Below are 27,438 nucleotides of genomic sequence, written 5' to 3'. Positions count from 1 at the left end.
ATGCAGGAATCCAAGTCAGAGCATCCCTGACAAATGGCTGTCCAGCCTCATCTTGAAGGCCTCCAGTGTGGGAGAGCCCACCACCTCCCCAGGTAATTGGGTCCATTGTCGTATTGCTCTGACACTCAGGAAGTTTTTCCTGATGTTCAGCCGGAATCTGGCTTCCTGTCACTTGAGCCCATTATTCCGTGTCCTGCACTCTGGGATGATCAAGAAGAGATCCTGGCCTTCCTCTCTGTGACAACCTTTCAAGTACTTGAAGAGTGCTATCATATCTCCCTTCAGTCTTCTCTTCTCAAGGCTAAACATGCCCAGTTCTTTCAGTCTCTCTTCATAGGGCTTTGTTTCCAGTCCCCTGATCAGCTTTGTTGCCCTCCTCTGAACCCTCTCCAGTTTGTCTGCATCCTTCTTAAAGTGTGGTGCCCAGAACTGGACACAGTACTCCAGATGGGGCCTAACCAGTGCTGAGTAGAGGGGAACTGGTACTTCCCGGGATTTGGAAGCGATGCTTCTATTAATGCAGCCCAAAAGAGCATTGGCCTTTTTTGCAGCCACATCACATTGTTGGCTCATATGCAGCTTGTGATCGACAACAATTCCAAGATCCTTCTTGCTTGTAGTGTGGTTGAGCCACGTATCCCCCATCTTGTAACTGTGCCTTTGGTTTCTTTTTCCTAGGTGCAGAACTTGGCATTGATCCCTATTAAATGTCATTCTGTTGTTTTCTGCCCAGCGCTCCAGTCTATCCAGATCACTTTGAATTTTGTTTCTGTCTTCCAAAGTATTAGCTATCCCGCCCCATTTTGTGTCATCTGCAAATTGGATCAGCATTCCCTGCACCTCCTCCTCCAAGTCATTCATAAAAATGTTGAAGAGCACTGGGCCCAGGACTGAGCCCTGCGGTACCCCACTCGTTACCTCTCCCCAGTTTGAGAAGGTCCCATTGATAAGCACTCTTTGAGTCCGATTCTGTAGCCAACTGTGGATCCACCGGATCATTGTTTCATCTAGCCTACTTTGAGCTAGTTTGCTCATCAGGATATCATGGGGCACTTTGTCGAAAGCTTTGCTGAAGTCGAGGTATATGATGTCTACAGCATTCCCACGGTCTACAAGGGAGGTGACTTGATCAAAAAATGAGATCAGATTTGTCTGGCAGGACTTGTTTTTGACAAATCCATGTTGGCTTCGAGTAATCACGGCATTGTTGTTAAGGTGCTTCCAGATGGATTGCTTTATCATCTGCTCCAGAATTTTCCCAGGGATTGATGTCAGACTGACTGGTCTGTAGTTCCCAGGTTCCTCCTTTTTACCCTGTTTGAAGATAGGGACAACGTTAGCCCTCGTGCAGTCATACGTTCCCTCCTATATTAAGAGTTCTTCGTTCTGTTTGTTTCCCATACTCTGGGCATTAGTATATAGACATCGAAGACCATGTGCTTCATAGTCTGGCTTTCTTCCTACATGTGTCTGAAGACTATTATTGGGCGCTATCAGAGCTGTTCAATCTGTTGCAGTGCATGCACCTACGTCCACTGTTACCCCCAACATTACATCTCCCTTCCCCGTAGGATTCAGTTTAAAGCCCTCCTGATGAAGTTCTTCATGCTGTGGCCAAACACAGTCTTCCCAGTCTTTGTGAGGTGCAACCCGTCCCTAGCCAACAGCCCATCTTCCAGGAAGTACAGCCCGTGGTCCCAGAATCCAAATCTCTCTCATCGGCACCACTTTCGTAGCCAGTCATTCACCTGGAGTATTTTTCGTTCCCTTTCTATCCCTCTTCTAACTACTAGAAGGATGGATGAGAAAACTATCTGGGCCCCAAAGTTCTTGAGTTTCCTTCCCAAAGCTTCAAAGTCTGACGTGATCTCTTCGTAGCTCCGCTTGGCGGTATCATTTGTTCCCACATGGATGAGAAGAAAGGGATACCTCTCAGTGGGCTTTATGAGTGCAGACAACCTTTCAGTCATGTCTCTAATCTGTCCTCCCGGGAGACAACATACCTGATGAGTCCACGGGTCTTCGCGACATACTTGGGTCTCGATCCCACGCAGCAAGGAGTCTCCCACTACTACCACTCTTCTCTTCTTCTTCTTGTAGGCCTGGGTTTCATCGCCTCTGCTTGACTGACCTTTAGCCTCCTTCTCACTCTCATGCAGGTTCCCCTGTGATTCTTCCTCTGCAGGCTGTCCTCTAGTCTCATCTGCAAGTACCTGGAATCAGTTCCACAGCTCCACTGCTTCCACCGGTGCAGAGTGGCGTCTAGTTCTTCTTCTCCTGTCACCCTTTTCCAAGGAGTATCCTCTACTCCATTTTTCTTCACCTCAGCATTTCCCACTGCCTCATCTTGCTGTTGCTCTTCAAGCTTCTGGTCTTCCCTTTGCTGCTGTAGTTCCCCCATTCTGTCCAAGAACTCTTCATGTTCTCTTATTCCCCAGAGGGTCGACAGTCGCCGCTCCAGTCCGCTTACTTTTTCCTCCAGCAGCGTGATCAACTTGCACTTGTTGCAGGTGTAGGCCAAGTTGTCCTCAGGCAAGAAAACAAACATTGCACACACCTTGCAGGTCACCACCACTGGAGAGTCCTGTCCTTCCATTGCCTCTTTTCCCTTTTTGTGTCTAGCTTTGTGATTGTTCTAGACTAGCCTGTGCCTGCTCCTCTACTCACTAGAGGTTAAAAGCAGAGTCCCACTGGTGTGAAAGTGTGTGATACAAGACAAATAAATGGAAAAAAGTTAGTTAAAAAAATTTAAAAAAATGAAAAAAATGTTAGGAGCCTCCCCCTTGACCTCCCCTGCCGAACTCCCCTGGCCAACTCCTGTTTGCTCCCCCTGTTTGCTCCCCCTGTTCGCTCGCTCTGGTCGCTCGCTCTCTGGGAGCTTGCTTGCTTCTGTAGTCCCTGGACCAGCTGGAGCAGCTTCCTCTGCTCTGCTCTGCTCTGCTCTGCTCAGCTGGGAGGCGGGAAACAGACTGAATTTTCTCCAACTTTAAGTTGGTGTGGTGTGTTCTGCACAACTTCAGTGCTAATTTCAGTTCCTATTGGCCTGGGTGGAAGGCTACTGGATTATTGTGGGGATTTGTGGCCAGGTTTGGCCTGTCCTACCTTGCAGGGTTGTTGGGACCAGTCTCAGCAATCCTTCACATGGTGTTTTCTGTGTTTAAAAATGACTTTACCCTAGTGTTATGAAGTATCTCTCTTTTGAGTGAACAGTACTGACTCCATTTTGAGACACAGCCAAAAAGCCAGGTGTCTTTATCCCCAGCCTCAGCAAAGGTGGGAGAAAGGCTCAGGAATGGGGTTGAGAGCACCCTGCAAGACTGGATCAAGCAATTCAGTTTCTAATGGACTGCTTAAAATGCATTCCCCAAAGGCAAAGGTGGGGGTCAAAATTCAGCAGAACATGAATGTGCTGAATCAGAAGAGTGATATCTGGTAGATTACCCCGCCAACTACATGCAGTATGCTCCCATTGTTGAACTCCAGCCTTGACACCTGTCTTTAAGACAGTCATTAACATGCAAGGTCATCTTTTGTTGAAAGAGTGAGAGATAGAAAGTGGGACTTTTGTTTCCAGCAAGTCCAGCCGGTGGTCCAGCACCCTCTTTTGTTATATGGGATGGAAGGCCAACTCAGTCTTTCCCCCATAGCAAGTAGCACCATTTCCAGTGCCTATGAGCAGTGTCTGGCTCATCAGAGTTGTGATGCCACCGCCTTTCTCTGAAGTGTATAAGAAGCCTCCTGTTGGGGCAGTCCCAAGTCCCCCGTCTTCCCAGAGTTGTGGGGCTCTGAAATCACTGGGTGCCTCACCCCTCCAGGGGTACGGTGCCCCACTGTTGCTGAAATCACTCAGAGTCACTCTTCCCAGAGGAAAGGCTCCATGCTGAAACCGCTGAAATTGCTACGCTCCTTGCTTGCCAGAGCAAGGTACAAACAGTGGGCGCTTTGCCTCCCCTATTCGAGGCCCCCTGCTTACCTTCCTCTTCACTTGAGACCAGGAATTGCAGAGCCACACTAGTTCCTGTCTGCAGGGAAGGGCTTCAGCCCAAGGAAAGGCATAATTGTTTTTAGAAGGTCTTACTACAAATTGTAGCCTCCACCCCCTCTTTCCCCTCTCTCTCTCTCTCTCTCTCTCTCTCTCTCTGTGTGTGCATGAAAAGTACTTTTAGGCCTGGAGCTCAGCTTCACCAAGAATGCAGCTTATTTCCCCACCAAAACATAACTTGGTGAAGGCTGGAGCATCCCCAGTTAGCCTTCAGTGTCAAATCCATTTGTTCAGCTAATTTCCCCAAAACTAGCTTATGCATCTGAATCTTTCTAAACCCTAGGGATGTTAGAGAATTCCGCCACGGGTCCCAGGAGGGCTGAATTCCAGTGGATTCGGCCCCCCGGAATCCATGGCGGAACGGAGCCCCCTGCCCCACCACCCCGTGAAAGCCCCACGAAATGGGGCCTACCCGGCTGCGGCTCCAGCGGTGGCAGCTCCAGCTGCTGCCAGGCTGCTGTGGCCACAAATGGTAGGGATGGATGAAAGTCCCTTACCTGGACCCGCAGCTTTTTTCGGGGTGGGGGTGAGGCGCTTCGTTTCTCCCCCTGAAAATTCTTGGCAGGTGGGGAGGCACCCCGCCCCTCCCCACCGAAATTCTGGCCGGGGGGGAGGCACCCCATCCCTCCCCACCAAAGTTCTGGCCAAGAGGGAGCGCCTCGTCTCCCCAGCTGCGAAAGAAAAAAGTAAAGTGTAAAAAAAAAAAAGTGATAGGCTACGTAAAGATTTACGTAGCCTATCACGGCTAGATTTTCAAAGTCAGCCGTGATAGGCTACGTAAATCTTTACGTAGCCTATCACTTTTTTTTTTTTTTAACTTGGAAATGGCGGCGGCGGCAGCAGCCGGTCGGAAGACCAGCCGCCACCGCCGCAGCCACCAAAACACCGCCAAACCGCCGCCGGGACCCGCCACTGCGAGGGACATTCGGCTACGGTAAGTCCCATCCCGTGGGGGGCAGGGGGCCGTTGGAGAATTTCCTCACCAATTTCGGGGGGCCGAATGCGTTGGCATTCGGCCTCCCGGAGATTCGTGGAGAAATTCTCCGACATCCCTAGCAAATGGCGGCCGTCGTAGCAGCCGCCATTTGCGTCCCTATGCCAGCCTGTGATAGCCTACGTATATATTTTCGTAGCCTATCATGGCTAAAGCAGGGACGCAAATGGCGTCCTCTATGCCATTTGCGTCCCTGCTTTAGCTGTGATAGGCTACGTAAATATTTACGTAGCCTGTCATGGGCTTGCGTAGGGACGCAAATGGTGTCCCCCACGCAGGACGCCATTTGCGTCTGAAGCAGCCCGGCAGCGGCTGGAGGCCCCGCTGTGGGTTGGCCCGGCCGGCAGCTCTGTGGCTTGGCTGTGGAGTGGGGCGGAGTGGGCCGGGCAGGATTCTGGGGGGAGGGGAATGGCTCGCCTCCCCCCCCGTCGAGGATTCCGGGGGGAGGAATGGATCACCTCCCCCCACCTGCAGAACCCGGCGAAGCCAGGTACACGGGCTTTCATACACCCCTAGTAAACCCCAATAAATGTGCCATTGTGGCATTATCCTCTCCAACAGTGTCTAAGTGTGGATCTCTTTGGGTGGGAATTGCCTTTTTAGCCATAGACGTTCTATTGCCCATGTCTGAAGACTCCTTATAAGCAAGTGTGTGAGTCTTGTTAGAACGTGCTGAGATTTGTACACGGGTCTAACTAGAGCACATCATGTAACAGTTCCCTGTTCTGGTGTCCAGGTTGTCATCTGCTCCATCTCGCTTGGCACCTCTCCACCATTCCCAGCTTCCATCATGTGCTCAGCCTGGAGAGATCATCCTGCAATGCAATGAAGGGTCCGTTGCCATGTTTTACACCATTGGCTACATGGGCTTCCTGGCTGCCATCTGCTTCATGGTGGCTTTCCTAGCCAGGAATCTGCCTGGCGCCTTCAATGAAGCCAAGCTGATCACCTTCAGAATGCTGGTCTTTTGCAGCGTTTGGGTGTCCTTTGTGCCCATCTACCTAAGCATGATGGGGAAATACATGGTGGCTATGCAGGTCTTCTCCATCTTGGCCTCCAGTGCTGGGTTACTGGGCTGCATCTGTATTCCCAAGTGCTACATTGTTATACTGAGGCCTGTTCTGAATACAAAGGAGTATCTCATGACAAAAACTGAAGGATAAATCTGATACATATCATTATCAAACAGCCCAATATTTTGCTATTTTTTAATCTGGTGTTCTGCACTGGGAAAAAGAGGCTCCATTCCAGCTTGGGAAATGTCCTGTAGATGCTACCCTGCTAGCTAGAGTCTTTGTTTTAATGGTTTTATTCTGGCTTTTAATGCTCTCTGTGTTTAACCTCTTTGGGAATATACCATTGCTAAATGCCTTGGGGTCCATTTCAGGGCCCAAAGATGGTATCAAATTGTTTCTCTGTCGAGGCAGAACTGTATACGTGACATGGGGTCATCCCCCCTCCCTGGCGCCACCCTAGAAGAGTCAACCGGCGAAAGCTTTCAGCAGCCTGCTAACTTTTACCTTCCTGTTTGAACTGGAAGGAAGAAGAATTCTCAGTCCTGCTTACTCCCAAAGCAACACCTCTTAAGCCATTAAACAGCCCATCTTGGTTTCAGTGAGCCAGCAGAAACAAGATTTGTGGCCGCTGTTTGCATTTTTAGAGTGAGGCTCAGATTTGCGGCACATCTGCAGCATCCCAAAAGCCCAATAGTTTGGACTCTTTTGACAGTAAGCAGCCTGTGACCTGGCTCACCTATCACAGTGGCAATTCCTGGGTTATTTAACCCAGGATTTGCGGTCAAGAGTGGAGCGCGCAAGCCGCACCCTTTTTTTCCCTGCTTTAAGTCAACAGCCCAGGAATGCCCTGGAGAGCATTATCCAGGGTTATTTCATGACCTGTGAACTTGGGAAGTCTAAGTTACCCCAACAACAGACCATGGTCCCCCCAGAGTTGGCTCTTCCATCCTTCCACTTCGAGGCTACAACTCTGGCTGCTTCCCTGGGACGGGACCACTTTGGGACAGATCCAGATACCATCACACCAAAAAGGGCTAGAGAGTCTGGCTATGACTCTACAAGAGTTAGCAATGGAAAGAGCCCTCAGGAGCCCCTGGCCCACCCTTGGTTGTGACTCTTTGGTGTGTGGGCAGAGGAGGCTTCTCTCAAGGGACCCCTGTTGCTCTCCCAGGTTCAAATATTTCATTATGGCTCCCAGCGTGCAAAAAACAGAGTGTGCAGAAGACAGAGGTGAGGCAGTCCCTGCCTGGAGTGCACAAGAGAAGGGAAGGAGGAGATCCAGAAGACATCAGGGGTTAACAAAGTGGGTCTCCCCTGCTTCACTTTGGCTGGGTCAGAGGGAGGGCTGGCAGTTCCCCCCAGGGAACCTGAGTTGGGAGTTGGAACTCTTTCTGTCTCCTCCTTGGGATGCAACCTGGAGCTCTTTCACCAGGCAACAACCCAGTCAGCACCGGGTGGGGGGTTCCCATGGGCTGAGCCTGCTCGATACTGTCTACCCCCACAACCCCTCTAGGGGCCAAGACTAGGTTAAACTGGGTGCGTCTCACCCACGCCCCCCATATTGTCCTGTCCATCCCCAGTGAAGAAGGGGTGGCTCCAGAACGTGGCTCCCACAAAAATATCCTTGGGAATGGAGCATGGGATTCCATGAGTGGTGTCGGTATCTCCTGGACCCGAGCTGGTCAGGGCTGACACAGGGCTATGGACCTTGCATCTCCTTTCCAGGATGATTTCTTTATGGGACATGGAAGAGAAATGCATTCACTCTCTTCCTCCCACCCAGTTTCCCCTTCTGACAGCCTAGGTGGGCTGCAGCTCAGGTGGGGCTAACCCTAACATGTTCCAGAGAGGAAGCCTCCAATTCACTGATTTATGTTGGGGTTGTGGTGGTTAGACACTGTTAGTCTGCTATCCCTCATGGAATAGCACTTTTGAGGTGCTCAGCAGCTCTGGTGACCTGGCATTGGGGCTAGCAGGGGTTGTGGCGGGGGACAGACAGGGCTCCCCTCACTGTCAAGTCTCAGTCTTGCTTGACTACTGGGGGTTTGCAGCCCCACATGCCCCCCAGAGTCCTCTCCTTCCAGTCTTGCAGGTTGCAGCCTCTGGCTACATCCACCTGATGGTATCCACTGCTACGTCCACCTCCCGCTGGGGGTATCCGTCCTGCCTGGGACCCCTTTGGGCCAGATCCAGACTCCATCATCCTCTCAAGGGCATGCAAAGCTTTGGGTCTCCTCTGCTGAAATGAGCCTCAGGAGCTTCTGAGGACACGCTTAGAAGCATGTGCTCTAAGCGTCGCTGGTGCACATGACACACATGGAAGCAGAGCAAAGCCTACCCAGGATCTCCTGGGGGGGTGCCGCTGCCCCTGATGTCCAGCAAGGCCCAAAGGCCAGGGTGGGGCCTGCGGAGCAGAGTGCTACACCTTTCCAGCCTCACATGCCTTCTTTGGGTGGCAGAACTGGTCTCAACTGGGCCCCTTGTGCTGCTGCCTCCAGAGGCTGTGCAGGTCCCCCGTCTGTCTTTGAGGGAGCTGAGATGTCTGCAGGAGGACCAGGCAAAAGGGGCTTCCCGCTCTCCTCGGCTCCCGCCTGTGTCTGAGCTGGTGCTGGAACCCCCACTCTCCACTGCTTGAGCGGTTCTCTGGGTCTCTTTCCCCTGGAACAGTCTGGACAGCACAGGGCCCTTTTCCTCTTGGCAGAGCGTCTTAGGGCTCCAGAGCCACCCACACCCCTTTGAAGGAGCCAGAACGGCAGCCGGCAGCTGAAGGGGCTTCCCTGGGCACCCCCACCTGTGCCTGGGGCTGCTGCTCCTGCTGGGTGCTGAGCTGGGGCATGGGAGATGGGCACCTGCCTGGGAGGGTCCCTCTGAGAAGAGGAGGGGGTACATAAGAACATATGAATGAAGCCAGGATCCGAAAGGATAATCTTGCTCATATGGTTCATATGAAGGTGTCCCATGAGTAAAGGCCAGGCCAAGCTCACCTGCCCACACCTGGCCCCTGGCAAGAGTGAGGAGCTGCAACGGTGAGTTCTCACAATCGTGCTTTTCTCCAGGTGCATGGAGAGTTCAGGTGGCTGCAGAGGTGGTGCAACGTCTTCCACATGTAATTATCAAAATCATAGTGATCTGTTCATCTTCGCCCAAACCTGAAGACATTTGTCCAGATCTCCCCTTGGGGTCCTCTGACATCAACATCAGATTCAAGAGCAGCATGAGGGGAGGTCTTGCTTCCAGGTGCAAAACAACTGACGCTTAAGTGTCTCCGGTGCCACCGAGAGCTTGCGGGGAGGTTCAAGTCAGGTGAGGAGGACTCTGCGGGTGTGAGATTGACCTGCTATCATCCTCTGCAGATGTGAAGCTTTGGCTGGTCGGGCTCCATCTGCACTGGGAAAGCCAACGAAGGCTTTCTCTCGCAAGGGGGCTTTGGCTGCTTCTTCTCATTCTTCCAGTGGGTTGAGAGGAGCAAGACGGAGGCTGTGCCGGGTGTAGCCAGGATGGTTCTGCTCTTGCTGCTGCTGCTGCCCCAGGCAACCTGTGGGGAGCTTGAGGCCAAATGCCCCCTGACGTTGGGAAGGGATACAGAAGGCCCATTGAGTCATTACAGGCCAGGAGGCCTCCTCATTAGCGGGGCCCTCTCTGCAACGTATGCTAGATTTCACCCATACACGTTCTACAGCCCTCCCTCTACCAGAATTTACCGGAAAGCCATTATGTCTGTGATGGAGCTACTGCTGTTGCGCTCGCTACGCATTTCATGAGCTCCAGTCATCCGTAAGTGCCACTTATCTGCTACCTGATAAATCACTGTCCGATTTTGCTTTTGGGGAGCCATCAACTTGAAGGGAGAATTCAGTGTCCAGCCTGCTGGTTCATTTTTAAAAGCGTCGTAACGTATTCCAGGACAATTCAATTTAGGTCAATTACAGTAGGGATGTACGAAAGTCACTCACTGTTTCAATTCGTGTCTTCCGCGGTGGGGGGGAGGCGCTCCGCACCTCCCCCCGAAATCCTAACTCTGCGGAGCCGCTGGCCGGGGGCATTCGCAGGTGTGTGAAGCCTGCGGACGCAAATGGCGGCGGCTATGGCGGCCGCCATTTGCATTCTTGTCTTTCGCCGTGATAGGCTATGTAAATATTTATGGAACCTATCTCAGCAAAAAAACAGGGACGCAAATGGCGGCAGCTACAGCGGCCACCATTTGCGTTCCCTTTTTTTGCTGTGATAGGCTACGTAAATATTTACGTAGCCTATCACGGCCTCCGCAGGGACGCAAATGGCGTCCCCACGTTAGCCGTGATAGGCTACATAAGTATTTATGTAGCCTATCACAGCAAAAATGGAGAGGCGAATGGCGGCTGCAGACGCAGCTGCCATTCGCAAAGCAGCACGAATGGCACCAGGTAAGTGCTCCATTTTGCGCGCCTTTCGCAGGGTGGTGGGGTGGGGGGCTTCATTCCACCACAGATTTCGGGCGGAATGCATTCGGCCTCCCTGGGATCCGTGGCGGAATTCTCTGACATCCCTTATATGTACTCTGCATATAAGTTATATAAGCAGGGTGACAATATGCAGCCTTGTCGTACTCCTTTCCCAATTTTGAACCACTCAGTTGTTCCATGTCTGGTTCTTACTGTTGCTTCTTGACCCTCGTACAGGTTTCTCAGGAGATAGGTAAGGTGGTCTGGTACTCCCATCACTTTAAGAATTTGCCACAGTTTGTTGTGATCCACACAATCAAAGGCTTTAGCGTAGTCAATGAAGCAGAAATAGATGTTTTTCTGGAATTCTCTTGCTTTCTCCATGATCCAGTGAACGTTGGCGATTTGATCTCTAGTTCCTCTGCCTCTTCGAAACCCAGCTTGTACTTCCGGTAGTTCTCGGTTCGCATACTGCTGAAGCCTAGCTTGTAGGATTTTGAGCATAACCTTGCTGGCATGTGAAATGAGCGCAATTGTGCGGTAGTTTGAGCACTCTTTGGCGTTGCCCTTCTTTGGAATTGGAATGTAAACTGACCTTTTCCAGTCTTGCGGCCATTGTTGAGTGTTCCAGATTTGTTGGCATATTGACTGCAGCACTTTAACAGCATCATCTTTTAGGATCTTAAATAGCTCAGCTGGAAGACTGTCATCTCCGCTAGCTTTGTTGTTAGTAATGCTTCCTAAGGCCCACTTGACTTCACTCTCTAGGATGTTCCGCTCCAGTTCAGTGACCGCACTATCATGGCTATCAGGGACATTCAGATCTTTCCTGTATAGTTCTTCTGTGTATTCTTTCCACCTCTTCTTAATCTCATCTGCTTCTGTTAGGTCCCTGCCTTCTTTGTCCTGTTTCTTGGCCACATTCAATACTGCTGGGAAAGTGGGATCAACTTGCTCAGAACTTGCTTCCTTTATGAAGACTCAGGAGATGCTCCTAAACTTAGGAAACTTTCATTTTTTTGTTTACCATCACTATGAAGCCTGAACATTTCATTTGCCATAAAGTTAAAACTATTTGTTCAATTGATTGGAAGTATGGCACAGATAATTTCCAGTCAATAGCTGTTATCTGGTCAGATTTCTGAAATATCCAATGAAGAATTTAATTTTGTTTCTGAAACAAACCAAACCACCCTTCTTGTCCTTTCTTTGTCAGGTCACTTATGCTTTTGTTTCTCATGTTCTGAGTGATAAAACTCAGTTCCCTTTTTTCTACCAAACGGTCCCCAAAGAAGGAGCCCAGTACCCGGGGATTGTCAAACTGCTCCTGCATTTCAGATGGACGTGGGTTGGTCTCATTGCTGCAGACAACGACAATGGAGAGAGATGCATGAGGACCTTGACACATGAGCTCATCGGGAATGGTGTTTGTGTTGCTTCCTCACAAAGCATCGCGGGACTGAATGCGGACCAAATGGTGATTCTCCAGTTTCCAGTGCACAAGTGGAGACAAGTCAATGACTTTGTTTACTGTGCAGAGACCTCTGCCTTTGTAAAAGGAATACACATTTTGCAAAGAATTATTGTATTGTTCATAAAACCAATTGTGGGGCACGTCTGGATTGCAACAGCTTTGTGGGACATCGCCTTGGAGTTAAAATATACTGATTTGTATGTCCAACATATTCATGGTATATTTTCCTTTTTTATAAAAACAAACAAAAGGCCAAACAAAAAGGATTTTTCACACTTTTACAACTCTTACAAATCAGGCAGTTCATGGAGAAGGCCTTTAGTTGTTCATATTCAAAGCATGCATTATCAATGAAAGGCTGGATGAGATGCACACAGATGGAGGAACTGGAGGCCCTATCGCAAGAGGACAAGGAGAGAATCCTTTCTGCGGACAGCTACATCATTTACAACACTGTCCAGGCTGTGGCCCGTGCCCTGGATGCCACTTATTCATCCAGAGCCAAGAGGAGGGGGGTGGAGGGTGGAGACAGGCTGGACATTCAAAGGCTACAGCCATGGCAGGTACTCTCAGTTCATAGAATCATAGAAGAGTAGGGCTGGAAGGGGCCTACAAGGCCATTGAGTCCAACCCCCTGCTCAGTGCAGGAATCCAAGTCAGAGCATCCCTGACAGGTGGCTGTCCAGCCTCGTCTTGAACGCCTCCAGCGTGGGAGAGCCCACCACCTCCCTAGGTTATTGTTGCATTGCTCTAACAGTCAAGACGTTTTTCCTGATGTTCAGCAAGAATCTGGCTTCCTGTCACTTGAGTCTATTATTCCATGTCCTGCATTCTGGGATGATGGAGAAGAGATCCTGGCCTTCCTCTCTGGGACAACCTTTCAAGTCCTTGAAGAGCGCTATCCTGTCTCCCCTCAGTCTCCTCCTCTCAAGGCTAAACATGCCCAGTTCTTTCAGTCTCTCCTCGTAGGGCTTTGTTTCCAGTCCCCTGCTCATCTTTGTTGCCCTCCTCTGAACTCTCTCCAGTTTGTCTGCATCCTTCTTCAAGTGTGGTGCCCAGAACTGGACACAGTACTCCAGATGAGGCCTAACCAGTGCTGAGTAGAGGGGAACTGGTACTTCCTGGGATTTGGAAGCTATGCTTCTGTTAATGCAGCCCCAAATAGCATTTGCCTTTTCTGCAGCCACATCACATTTTTGGATCACATTCAGCTTGTGATCTACAACAGTTCCACCACAGATATCTCTGTTGAACATGACGATCAATTGTAGCATTCCAGCCTTGGATTTAGAATCTGAGAATAGAAGAAAATGTGGTGAAATGGTGGATATTTATGGAGCAAAACCAGATGTGCAACTCCGCATGCCGCTCCTTCTTTTGGCCTCTGTACACCAGCCACTGAAGACTTAGCCCATCTGGTCATAGCCCTATCATGCGTGCAACTCTCCTCTGCCTTCACTGGCCCATTCCACATACTCCTCCAGATTAGAGAAAACAACCCGCTCCTGTGAATGATTTGGATCTTCTGAATCTTCTGATTCACTTCAGACCTCTTTGATATAATAATTTCATTTTTTATAAAAAGAAAAAACCACCACCACCACCACATAAACATAAACACATAATACACATACACTAAAATATCTCTTAAGATTGTAAGATATCTACCTTTGGCTCCCCTTACACAACAAATGCTTATTATTATTACTTCAGACCTCTTTGGACCTGATCCGATACAGTTTGGATTGAGATCTGAATTGTGAATTGGATATCTGAATTTTAAGTTTTCCCACTGACTTGCATTGGAAAATGGAAATGACCATTTTCCCCCCCAGTTTTAATGATAAATACATGGAATTTGGGGACTTGGCAGCCCCTGTGGAACTAACTGAAGCTGCCATGTTCAGACAGTATCACACAGTAGTTTTTATGCTAGGCACTGTAGTTTGCATGTCCAGTATAGTCGTGGTATATTTTCCTTTTTTATAAAAACAAACATCCTTTTTTATAAAAACAAACAAAAAGTCAAACTGGCCAGCACAAAAACTACTTGACGAAACTGTCTGAAATTTGGTTGGCTCAGTCACCTCCATAGGGGATGCCAGATGCCCACATTTCATCCAGTTCTGTTGAATCACTGAAGAAACATAGCTCTTTGTTTTGAGATATTTCCTTGACAAAAGCAAACTTTTCCTGTGTCTGGCACCAAAAGTGCTGTGCAAAACTGTCTGAAATTTGGCAGCTTCAGTTACCTGCATAGGGGCTGCCAGATCCCCAGATTCCATGTATCTGTCATGAAAACTGAAAAAGCTATAGTTGTAAGTCAATGGGAAAAAGTGAAATCCAAATAATTCAGAGATTTAAATCTCAGGTCTGAATCCGAAGTGAATTGGATGACATCTGAATAGGTCTGAAGTGAATCAGGGCTGATTCAGAAGGTCTGAAGCGGCCTCTGAAACAAATCAAAGGGTCCGTGCACAGCCCAAATAAATAATAATAAAATAATAAATAATTAGACATAACCTGTTGTGTAATCTGGGCCTGGTCTTACCCAGTAAACTATGTTCTTGTTTTCTGTAATCTGGCAGAGGATGTGGAATGGACCAGTGCAGACGCAAAGGATTTCACCCATCATGAAATGGGTGACCAGATGGGCTGAGTCTTCAGAGGCCAAAAGGGGGCCAAAAGAGGGAGCAGCACAGGGAGTTCCGCAGATCCTTTTGCTCCAGAAATATCCAACATTTCACCAGATATTCAAATGCCTGAAAGTCTTAACCTGGTGCCAAAAAGATGAGTCTGGAACCAGCCCTGAGCGATAGGAGGATTGAGTGTGAAACAGGCAGAACTGAGATACTGAGTGTGGTTTCTTGTTTCCTTGGTGCTGGTGTTTTCTCTACCATTCTAGCTTCACCCATTCCTGAGAAACCCCCATTTTTATAATACCTCCATGGATGGAATATATTTGGACAAGGACGGAGGGCTGGCAGCTGACTTTGACATCATGAACTGGGTGAAGTTTCCCAATAGCTCTGTTCTTAGAGTGAAATTTGGGAGTATGGAAAGATGTGGATCCGCAGGCCTCAAGTTCACCATTGACCAGGATGCCGTTGTATGGCCCAAATGGCTCAACCAGGTGGGGACGATGTAATAGGATCAGGTCAGCCTTCCCTAATCCAGGTGGATTGCCTTCGAACACAGGCTGCAGGTTCCTTGGGACTGAAACTATTGATCCGTTTATATAGGACCACCAGCCTTTATGGTGCTTTATGGACTAGAAGAGAACAGGTCCCTTAAAATTGGGCACAACAGAAACAAGAGAGGAAGGGGAGGAGAAGCCCCAGGGAGAGCAAACTGAACAGAACCCGGCAGGTCTTTCAGTCGGAAGTGTTTAGACTTGGTTATGGGCTTCATGTTCAATCTGACAGGCCCTGTTGGGTCCTTTCACTTCTGTCTCTCATTTCTGTAGAGAAATTGGTCCGACACGTTTTCCTTGATGGTCCTTGTCTCTGTGCTTAGTCCCTGCCTCTTTCCAGGTGCGTGGAGAGCTGTCAGCCTGGATTCAGGAAGGTGGTTCAGGAAGGAAAGCCAGGCTGCTGCTATGACTGCCATCCCTGTGCGGAAGGGACCATCTCCACCCAGGAAGGTGAGTGACTCCGGAGGAAAATGCAGCCCCTGGGGAGGAGGGCAAAGGTTTACCTGAAAGTATTCTTAAAGCCATTTCCAAACTTAGATCATTTCCTGCAATATCCCGAAGTTATTTCTCACAGTGGGGCCCAAGAAATGACCTTGGACTTTGCATCTCCCAACACGCAGCTACGTGGGATGACCCCCAGTCGAGCACAGGTGGAGGCACAGCTGAAAGTGTTGGATGTGGATGATGGGAGTTTTTGTTCACCTCCCCCACATCAGATCCCCCAAGAGAGACAGCCAGCACAGTTAAGATGCTTGCAGAGCCCAAGTCCAGCTTCCTGTGCATCATCCTCCGTCACAGTCACATTGCGGTCTACCCTTCCCTTAAGCTGTGGGAGCATGGGAATGAGGCATTGCGGGTCATGGAGCTGTAATGTCCCTCGCAAGAGAGGTGATCCTTGGCATCCTGCTGAAGACTAAGAAGGCGTTCTCTCAGAATGCTCCTGGATCCATTCCCCTATCCAGCCCCCCAATCTTACAACGATATCATAGAATCATAGAATCATAGAATAGTAGGGTTGGAAGGGGCCTACAAGGCCATCGAGTCCAACCCCCTACTCAATGCAGGAATCCAAGTCAGAGCATCCCTGACAGATGGCTGTCCAGCCTCGTCTTGAAGGCCTCCAGTGTGGGAGAGTCCACCACCTCCCCAGGTAATTGGTTCCATTGTCGTATTGCTCTAACACTCAGGAAGTTTTTCCTGATGTTCAGCCAGCATTTGGCTTCCTGTCACTTGAGCCCATTATTCCGTGTCCTGCACTCTGGGATGATCAAAAAGACATCCTGGCCCTCCTCTCTGTGACAACCTTTCAAGTACTTGAAGAGCGCTATCCTATCTCCCCTCAGTCTTCTCTTCTCAAGGCTAAACATGCCCAGTTCTTTCAGTCTCTCTTCATAGGGCTTTGTTTCCAGTCCCCTGATCAACTTTGTTGCCCCCCTCTGAACCCTCTCCAGTTTGTCTGCATCCTTCTTCAAGTGTGGTGCCCAGAACTGGACACAGTACTCCAGATGAGGCCTAACCAGTGCTGACTAGAGGGGAACTAGTACTTCCCGGGATTTGGAAGCGATGCTTCTATGAATGCAGCCCAAAAGAGCATTTGCCTTTTTTGCAGCCACATCACATTGTTGGCTCATATTCAGCTTGTGATCGACAACAATTCCAAGATCCTTCTCGCTTGTAGTGTGGTTGAGCCACGTATCCCCCATCTTGTAACTGTGCATTTGGTTTCTTTTTCCTAGGTGCAGAACTTGGCATTTACCCCTATTTAATGACATTCTGTTGTTTTCTGCCCAGCGCTCCAGTCTATCCAGATCACTTTGAATTTTGTTTCTGTCTTCCAAAGTATTAGCTATCCTGCCCAATTTTGTGTCATCTGCAAATTGGATCAGCATTTCCTGCACCTCCTCCTCCAAGTCATTCATAAAAATGTTGAAGAGCACTGGGCCCAGGACTGAGCCCTGCGGTACCCCACTCGTTACCTCTCCCCAGCTTGAGAAGGTCCCATTGAGAAGCACTCTTTGAGTCCAATTCTGTAGCCAACTGTGGATCCATCGGATTGTTGTTTCATCTAGCCCACTTTGAGCTAGTTTGCTCATCAGGATATCATGGGGCACTTTGTCGAAAGCTTTGCTGAAGTCGAGGTATATGATGTCTACAGCATTCCCACAGTCCACAAGGGAGGTTACTTGATCAATGAGATCAGATTTGTCTGGCAGGATTTGTTTTTGACAAATCCATGTTGGCTACGAGTAATCACGGCATTGTTGTCAAGGTGCTTCCAGATAGATTGCTTTATGATCTGCTCCAGAATTTTCCCAGCGATTGATGTCAGACTGACTGGTCTGTAGTTCCCAGGTTCCTCCTTTTTACCCTTTTTGAAGATAGGGACAACGTTAGCCCTCCTCCAGTCATCTGGCACTTTCCCTGTCCTCCATGATTTCTCAAAGAGAATAGACAGCGGTTCTGAGAGTTCTTCTGCCAGTTCCTTTATGACTCTAGGATGCAGTTCATCTGGCCCTGGAGATTTGAACTCATTCAAAGTAATTAAGTGTTCCTTGACCATATGCCTATCGATCTCAAGCTGCAATCCTGCCCCTTCAGCCTATACTTCGCCTTTGCCAGGGGGATCATAGACCCTCTTTTGCGAGAAGACTGAGCCAAAGTAGGAATTGAGCACCTCTGCCTTTTCTTTGTCATCTGTTATTGTTTTGCCATCCTTATTTAATAGCTGAACCACAATTTCTTTCCTCTGCCTTTTACTATGCAAGTAGCTGAAGAAAGCCTTTTTGTTGTTTTTAGCATCCCTCGCTAACCTCAGCTCATTCTCAGCTTTAGCCTTCCTGACGCCATCCCTGCAATCCTGTGCTACCTGCCTGTACTCTTCCTTTGTTACTTGGCCTTCTTTCCACTTCCTAGATGTGTCCTTTTTTGTTTTCAGGTCATCCCTAAGCTTTTTGTGAAGCCACATTGGCTTCTTCTGTTGTCTTCCACCTTTTCTTCTTGTTGGAATTGTTCGTGATTGTGCCTTGAGAATTTCCTTTTTTAAAAGCTCCCACCCATCCTGGACTCCTTTTCCTGTTAGTGTCGCTTGCCATGGGACCTTACTGATCATTGTTCTGAGTTTATGAAAATCAGCTTTCCTAAAATCCAGGGTACGCATTTGACTACACTTGGCTTTTGGTTCCCTTAGAACCAAGAACTCAAGTACAACATGGTCGCTTTCCCCCAGAGTTCCTGTAACTGCTACTTTATCCACTAAGTCATCTCTGTTAGTTAGGATCAAGTCAAGGATAGACAATCCTCTAGTTCCTTCCTCTACTTTCTGTAGGAGGAAGTTATCCGCCACACAAGTCAGGAATTTCCTGGAGGGGCCATGTTTTGCAGAATTTGTCTCCCAACAAATATCGGGGAAATGGAAGTCTCCCATTACTACTACATCATGCTTCCTTGAAACATTGGCTATTTGCTTTTCAAAAGTTTTATCCTTGTCTTCTCCTTGATTGGGTGGCCGGTAGTAGACTCCGACCACCAGGTTCCTTTTATTCTTTGCTCCATTTATTTCAACCCAGATGCTCTCGATGGGGCTACCAAGCTCCTCCTCCTGTATTTCTGTGCAGAGATATGCATTTTTCACATACAGTGCAACCCCACCTCCCTTTCTGTTCCTCCTGTTCTTTTTGAACAAGTTATATCCTTCACTTGCTGTATTCCAGTCATGAGAGTCATCCCACCAAGTCTCAGTTATACCTATCAGGTCATAATTTCCCTCTTGTATTAAGAGTTCAAGTTCGTTCTGTTTGTTTCCCATACTCTGGGCATTAGTATATAGACATCGAAGACCATGTGCTTCATAGTCTGGCTTTCTTCCTACATGTGTCTGAAGACTATTATTGGGCGCTATCAGAGCTGTTCTCTCCGTTGCAGTGCATGCGCCTACGTCCACTGTTACCCCCAACATTACATCTCCCTTCCCCGTAGGATTCAGTTTAAAGCCCTCCTGATGAAGTTCTTCATGCTGTGGCCAAACACATTCTTCCCAGCCTTTGTGAGGTGCTATAACTGGGTTAAAGGAGGGGTGTGGAACTCAGTTATGTTGGAGAGCTGGACAACCTCCCGGCCAGGCCTGCCCAGACTGAATGACCAGAGCATTCAGTCTGGGCAGGGGCGGAGTTCGTCAGCAACAGGCGGAGGGAGAGGCACCCTGTGGGTTGTCTGATGGCCTCCCTCACTCCTTCCTTCTCCTTCCAGTGTCGTGGAGACATGGCCTAACACTTCTCTGCTATCCGACCTGCTGCCTCTGATCGTATCGCACTTTCACACTTCTGCATATGGTCCTTTCTGTTTTCTTCTTAAAGGGACCAGGTCTTTCAAATATGGCATCCAGCAGGGCTACAGAATGGTTGAACTCATTCGGTGCCATGTTTAGACTGAAATACCCCCCCCAACACATACACATATACACACGGATTAATAGCAGGGCTGAGTGGAGGAGTCTGGGCCCCTGATCAGACAGCCCTGGATCCAATCAACATTAGAAATTATTGTTTGAACTGCTGCATGTGTTGTTCACTGGCAAGCCAGTGAGGAAGTCTCCATTTTATTAGGGGTGTACGAAACCCCACTTACCTCCATCCGCTGGAGTCCGCGGGAGGGGGGAGGCGATCCGTCCCTCCCCCCCGGAATCCTCCCCGGCCGGCTCCACTCCACAGCAAGGCCGGGGAGCCACCAGCCAGGGCCAGCCACAGCCGGACTTCTGTTCCGGCCGCTGCCAGGCTGCAGCCGCAAATGGCAGCCACTACGCCAGCCGCCATTTGCGTCCCTGCCAGTCCGTGACAGGCTACATAAGTATTTATGTAGCCTATCACGGCTAAAGCGGGGATGCAAATGGTGTAGCGGCCGTCATTTGCATCCCCGCTTTAGCCGTGATAGGCTACGTAAATACTTACGTAGCCTATCACAGCTAAAGCAGCGACGCAAATGGCGTCCTGCGTAGGGGACGCCATTCGCGGCCGCATAGCGGAGCGGCAGGGAGCAGCAGCTGGATCCAGACCTGCCAGAGGCAGGTGGTATCCGGTTTGCGGGGACTTTGCGGGGTGGTGTTGGGGAGCAGTCCATTCCACCACTGGAGTCCATAGCGGAATTCTCCGCCATCCCTACATTTTATTCTCAGGCTTAGCAGAAGAGAAGAGAGCACGTAACTAGCAGTGAGATGGATTTCCTTATTACATCCCTATTCCACCTTTCCTCCACTGTGAACGCAAGGTGGCTACACGTGGTTCCCAGGTGGTCTCCCCTCCAAGCACTGACCAGACTGAGAGCTGCTGAGCTTCAGTGAGGGGGCTGCCTCATGTGCCTTCAGACCATGCCCTGAAACCATTGGAATCACCATCATAGTATTTTATAAAAAGCTGTTTGTATGAGACTGTGTGTGTGTGCGTGTGTGCGTGCGTGCCCCCCCACACACGTTTTGCTGCTTGCTGGCAGCGGCCAGACACAGACACCACCTCAGCTCGCCTCAGGTTAGGGATGCGTGATCCCACCCCCATTTGGGTTCTCGGGGAGCCCATTCAGCCCCTGCCCCTGCTCACCAGTCCTTGGGCTGCCCTTGAGCCCCTGACTGCCTTGAGAGAGCAGCTCCCAATCACCCTGGCAGCCTCATGGAGTTCCATGGTTGCCATTTTTTGAAAAATAAAATGGCAATCGCAAAAATGTGAATTTTTGCAAATGTGCACATTTGTATATGTGCAAAAATGTGTGTTTTTGCAAAATGTGCATTCTCGGACATACGCAGATGTGCGCATTTGAAAATGCGCATTTTGCATATGCAAATGTGCACATACACAAATATGCGCATAGGCAACATTGTGCATTTTTGCAATTGCCATTTTGTTTTTCAAAAAATGGCGACCATAGAGCTCGACGAGGCTGCCAGGGTGAGTGTGGGGCGGGCTGCTCGCCAAGCGTGGGCAGGGGGCAAGCAGGGGCTTGGTGAGCAGGACTCAGGGTGTGGGTAGGTGTGGTTCCACTGGATTTCCGGATGGAATCGGACGCCCACGCCATCCCTACCTCAGACTCAAGCATCCCCCCAAAAGGTACTTATCACTCATTTACTGTCACACCTTTTCTGTTGTTATTGCTGCTAGTTTTACAATGCAATCCTATACATATCTACTCAGAAGTAAGCTCCATTGAGTTCAGTGGAACTTAGTCCCAGGTAAGTGTGTGTAGGGCTGCAGCCTAACCATCTGTACCAGTTGGAAGTTAAATTCTGTGGTAGTTTCAGTCCTGTAATGTGTGTAGATTTTTTTTTCTGCATTTAAGAAAACTTGGCAACTTAATGTTTTTAACTGGGTTGACTATACCCTGTGGTGAGTGTATGTATGCTTTGTTGGTCTCTTCCTGCTGCTCTGTGAAATGGCCTGTGAAGACAGAATTGGGGGTGGTGGCTAGGGATGTCAGAGGGATCCATTTGGGGGGTGTAGCTCAGTCAGCTTTTTCTGGATGCCCCCCCCAGCCGACATCTGTCGGCTGACAGACAGAAGGGGATGATGGTTGTGTGGTGGCAGCTCACCCCCTGCTACCGCTGCCATGCTGCTGCGTGACCCTCATCTGTTGCTCTCTGCCAAGGCCAACAGGAAAGAAAAAGGAAGGAGGAGGGATGAGGAAAAAAATTAAGATTGCACCTTACGTCTGTCAGCAGGGCTGATGGAACAGTCCCACTTCCCCCTCTCATCTCCCTCAGCACAGCCTGCTGGAATGGAATTTGTGGGCCACCTTTCAGGGTAGAACTTCCACAAGGTGGCATACAGGATTTTAAAAAGTATATGAATAGGCCATTTTTGAAAAATAAAAACTCTTCTTCCTCTGTGTGTGTGTGTGTGTGTGGCTGAGTATTGTACATGGTTACAGACACTCATCTTCTTATTTTTTAAAATATATATTTAAAAATAATCTGTTTATTTATTTACTTAGTTTAGAATATTTTTATCCTCAGCCGAAAAGGCTCCTGGAGCAGCTCACAAATCATTAGTAAACGAAGACAGCTCCTGCCCACAGGCTTACGATCTAAAAAGGCCTGAAACACAAGGAAAGAGGACTGGGAAGGGATGAGGAAAAAGCAGTGTGCAATCCTAGGGTGTGCAAGGGAGACTCCTAGGGTGTCACGAACTCGGCATGCTTGGCTCTGCCTCTGCTGACCTACTGTCTGCCCTACCAGTCAGACTGTGCACAAGCAGCCACTGGCAGCAGGGCCACACCCCAGACATCATCTCAGTCCTGGCCGATGTGCTGGGTGGATCAGCGCATCAGCAGAGAGCCAGATTCACTGCATTTGCTGTGCTGCTTCCCCCATTTGGGGAAACCTTCTGCTCAACAAAACTGCCCCAACTAAGCCGGAAGTTGAAGAAATACTCTGGCCACCGGCTCATCTGCGGATGCTTCCCCAGCGGGGACAGCGCCTCATGGGAAAGCCCTTGGGCTTTGCGCACTGCACAGTGTCCCCGTGCGGACAACATACGGCAAGCAAAACACACTCAGACAGGACTGGGAGGAGCCTCCCGCATCCCCGGCTGTTATCACCGGTCACCGATCAGAGATAACGGAAGGGGTCCTGCTGCCCCCGGTGGAATTCATGAAGGTTTCATGGTCTGGGTGGGGAACATCCATGGGCCACATTAGGCCTGCGGACTGGAGGTTCCCCAGCTGTTGTTTGAAGTCACGTTTGAACACAGGGGTGTGCGTTGTTAACATGGGAGCATGGCCTTCATGAAATGAATCTGTGCTGACAATCACACCATAACAAATATCTTTGATGGGATGTAAACAACAGCAACAAAGTTTGGCAAGGATGCAAGGGAGATATTCTTCTTCTTCTTTCCAGATTCAGACCATTGCATCAAGTGTCCAGACAATCAGCATCCAAACACAGACCGAGTTCAGTGTATCCCCAAGTTGAAAACCTTCCTGACATATGAAGAACCTTTGGGGGTCACCCTGGCTTCCTTTGCCCTATGCTTGTCCTTAACCACAGGCTTTGTGTTAGGGATCTTCATAAAATACCTCAAAACTCCAGTAGTCAAAGCCAACAACCGGGTCGTCTCCTACATTCTCCTCATCTCCCTCCTGCTTTCCTTCTTGTCCTCCTTCCTCTTCATTGGCCAGCCAAGGAAAGTGACCTGCCTTCTCCAACAAATGGCCTTCAGCATCATCTTCTCGGTGGCCATCTCTTCCATCTTGGCAAAAACAATCACTGTGGTGCTGGCCTTCCTGGCAACAAAGCCAGGCAACAGGGTGAGGGGATGGCTGGGGAAGAGTTTGGCCACCTCTATTGTCATTTCCTGTTCCACTGTCCAAGTTGTCATCTGCACCATCTGGCTGGGCATCTCTCCCCCATTCCCAGACTCTGACATGCACTCCCAGCCTGGACAGATCCTACTCCAATGCAACGAAAGGTGTGTTGCCAGGTTCTATAGTGCTCTTGGCTACATGGGCTTCCTGGCTGCCATCTGCTTCACGGTGGCTTTCCTAGCCAGGAAGCTGCCTGGCGCCTTCAATGAAGCCGAGCTGATCACCTTCAGCATGCTGGTCTTCTGCAGTGTTTGGGTGTCCTTTGTGCCCACCTACCTGAGCACCAAGGGGAAATACATGGTGGCCGTGCAGGTCTTCTCCATCTTGGCCTCCAGTGCTGGCTTACTGGGCTGCGTCTTTCTTCCCAAGTGCTACATGATTGTACTGAGGCCTGATCTGAATACAAAGGAGCATCTCATCATGAAAACAAAAGGATAAATTGGATTCTTGTTGTTATCAAACAACCCAATATTCTGCTCTTTTTTATAGCATAGTCTGTGCTTGGCAAAGGAGGCTTTATTCCAATTTCAGAAAAGCACAGGAGAAAAACGTTTTGCCATTTTAATTCTACTAGCTATGCTTTTTGTTTCAACATTATATTGTGGCTTTTAATGCTCTCTGTTTTGATTTTACCACTGTAAAACAGCTTTGGGTTCTTTTTCAGGGCCAAAAAGCAGTCTTGAAATGTTTCTATTAATAAACAAAATAGGTCATAGAAACCAGACCTGGACTTCAAGGCAGAAATGTTTATGTCCCATGTGGTCGTTGCCCCTCTCTGGGTCCAGAGGACAGCCCTAGATGTGTCAGCAGGTAAATGCTTTCAGCAGCTGTTTATTTTTACCTTCCCATTTAAATTCTGGGTTAAATTGCTCTCCCATGTTCAAATATCTCTTTATGAGCCACAGTGTGCAAAAACCAGAGTGTTCACAAGACGGGGTGGGGCAGTCCCTACTCAGTGCCGAGGGCACTGCTGTGCTTGGAATGACCTTCAGGAATCGCTTGCCAAGAGCGGATCCGTCAGTGACAATGTTGAGGATGATGTCTGGAACCATGAGTGGCAGTAGTGAAACCACCATGGCAGCAAACAGTTGACGATTCACCATTGAACAGCAAGGCATTGCAGTGTTGCAAACCTTGACATGGCTGCTGGTATAAAGCCTCTCAATGCTGGTTGCAGGACACGTGCCAACAGGCACATTCTGCCTCCTGCACCTGGGCTGGTTTGAGATACTTACCGATGCAAGGCTGGCCAGAGCTTCACCGTCGTCAAAAGGCCGATGGGTTGCCTGCAAATGCAGACTTGCCTAGGTGGGCACAGCAGCATCCAGGTGGGGGTGGGGGGTTGCAAATCGTCTTCTCTATGGGCTGGAGGGGCAGAATTAGGACAGCGGTGTGAGGCACGCCTTGACTCGCAGTTCACCTGCCAGGTACTGTTACCAGTAAGTTGTTTGACATCTAGGCATGTTAGAAATGCATGGAATATATAAATGTCATTTTGTTAAATTTAACAGCTGGAGACTTCCTTTCTGAGCAATAACTAAAGTTCGACTGGGTTACTTTTAACTGTATGTGTCTCTTAGTCCTTTCATGATTTGTGTATGCATCGTATGTTACCAGCATATCTTTGTACTTTGGCATGGACATGTGTTTATAAAGGTCTACAGAGACTTTTTTTGTGTTCATATTTCATTTTGCTCGAATTTGTAATTAATTATGTTTGTTTAATTATGCTTTACATATTTTGATACTAAAAATAAAAATGTATAGTACGTTGTTATAGAAGATAGCCCAGTTCCTTAAAAGAAAGAGAAAAAAACCTTTATGGACATAAATAAACTCCGGACTTTGAATTATAGTGAAACCGATTGTTATTTGTTGAATCTGCATGTCAAGAGCTGTCCAATAAAACTTGTTTCATGAAAACTGGTCAATGAGAAGGCAGTCAAACAGGGAAGACCAACTAACTCCTGAATTTCATCTATCTGTCTGTCTGTCTGTCTGTCTATCTATCTATCTATCTATCTATCTATCTAATCTATCTATTCTATCTATTCTATACAATTCTAAGATAAATATGCCCCATGACCATAAGATTGGCTATTGTACCCAATTACTGAAAAGATCTCACAGGAGACCTTTCAGGCATAAAAGAAGCAGTTGTAGCATGTCACACTATCTCCTTGACATACAAAAGTCTCCTGGGGCATTTCCATTGCACTCCACCCCTTGACAAGCATAACTTTCTTTATGCTTTATCATGTTTTCTTGTCTTGCTTTGCCAGATAATATTTTGCACTTTTAGATGCAGCTGCTTAACCTTAACATATAAGATACGTATCGGTAGAGTATACAAAGTTTTTGACCGAACCTTAGCCAATTGGTCAGCAGCCTAATTGTACAGAACTTCAGGTGTTCTTGAAGTATGTCTGTCTATGTGTCCAACAGATACTCCAATGCACTGGACTCATTGACTGATTGGCTTCCATATCTCTTGATAAAGGATAATTGTGTATACAAACCCCACTTTGTTTCCACTTGGGGAACCAGGTTGTCAATCCTTTATATACCACTCAGGAGTCAGTGTATGTATAAATAGCATTGGACTGCTGGTCTATAGCTTGTTCGATTACCATTAACCTTGCCATGAGTTCAGCATGTTGGCTGGACTTCCTTTTCCCAGCCCTGGAGAGTGAGACTTGCGTCTTAGGATTAAGGGCTGCTGCTGCTTGCCATGTCCTCACATTGCCCTGGTACTGGGCTGATCCATCTGTGAACCAGGTTTCATTGTGAGTCACCTGGGCATATAGTGGGGCCTGATGCACTGGGGATGTCCCTTCATCTGGAGGGCTTTAAACTGAATGCTACGGGGAAGGGAAATGTAAAGTTGGGGGACAACAATGGACGATGGCTCATGCACCACAACAGGGAGAACAGCTCTAATAGCGCCCAATAATAGTCTATTATTGACTATTAATCTATTTGTCACCTCCACTGTATATTCATAAGGGATATGATTTAGGTCATACCTGAATGGTTTAGTGGTTTTCCCTACGTTCTTCAATTTAAGCCGAAATTTTGCGATAAGAAGCTCATGATCTGAGCCACAGTCAGCTCCAGGTCTTGTTTTGACTGACTGTAGAGCTTCTCCATCTTTGGCTGCAAAGTACATAATCAATCTGATTTCGATATTGACCATCTGGTGATGTCCATGTGTAGAGTTTTCGGGCGCTACTTGGAAATTCCCTCTGCTCTTCCCCAGTAGTATATTGGACACCTTCCGATCTGAGGGGCTCATCTTCCGGCGTCATATCTTTTAGCCTTGTGAATAAACACAATGCCATGCTTCAGCAAAGGAGATCGTTACCTTGTCATGGTGCTGGAGCTGGAGCACATCAATGACATCATGAGCTAAAACGTGAAGGGACACCCAAGACGGGAAGGTCATGGCAGAGAGGTCAGACTAAATACGATCCCTGGGGAAGGAAACGGCAACACACCCCAGTATTCTTGCCATGAAAACTAAATGGATCAGTACAACCAGAGATATGTCGGTATACCATCGGAAGATGGGACTCTCAGGTCGGAAGATGGTCAAAATGCTACTGGGGAGGAACAGAGGATAAGTTCAACTAGCCCCAGATGTGATGACACAGCTAGCTCAAAGCCGAAAGAATGGCTAGCAGCCGATGGTGCTGGTGGTGAACGACGAATCCGATGTTCTAAAGATCAACACACCATAGGAACCTGGAATGTAAGATCTATGAGCCAGGGCAAATTGGATGTGGTTATTGGGGAGATGCCAAGATTAAATATAGACATTTTGGGTGTCAGTGAACTGAAATGGACTAGAATGGGCCACTTCACATCAAATGACCACCAGATCTACTACCGTGGACAAGAGGACCACAGAAGAAATGGAGTAGCCTTCATAATTAATAATACAGTGGCTAAAGCA

General features: G+C 48.6%; 1 protein-coding gene across 1 annotated transcript; it reads left to right on the top strand.

Annotated features, from left to right (window-relative positions):
- The first annotated feature begins 9,010 nt into the window (after nucleotides 1-9,010).
- LOC146356735 (vomeronasal type-2 receptor 26-like) lies at nucleotides 9,011-23,921 on the top strand. The gene is made up of 4 exons (XM_084830276.1): nucleotides 9,011-9,078; nucleotides 9,313-9,355; nucleotides 15,464-15,590; nucleotides 23,017-23,921. Exons 1-4 carry the CDS (start codon nucleotides 9,011-9,013, stop codon nucleotides 23,919-23,921), a joined length of 1,143 nt encoding a protein of 380 aa, XP_084686402.1.
- Nucleotides 23,922-27,438: the final 3,517 nt, after the last annotated feature.

This window comes from Heloderma suspectum, chromosome 2, assembly GCF_057233095.1.
Source record: "Heloderma suspectum isolate Gila_16-S chromosome 2, 16-S_ref, whole genome shotgun sequence".
Classification (NCBI taxonomy): Eukaryota; Metazoa; Chordata; class Lepidosauria; order Squamata; family Helodermatidae; genus Heloderma; species Heloderma suspectum.
Note: the sequence above shows the minus strand (reverse complement) of the source record. Positions and strands in the feature narration are given on the sequence as shown.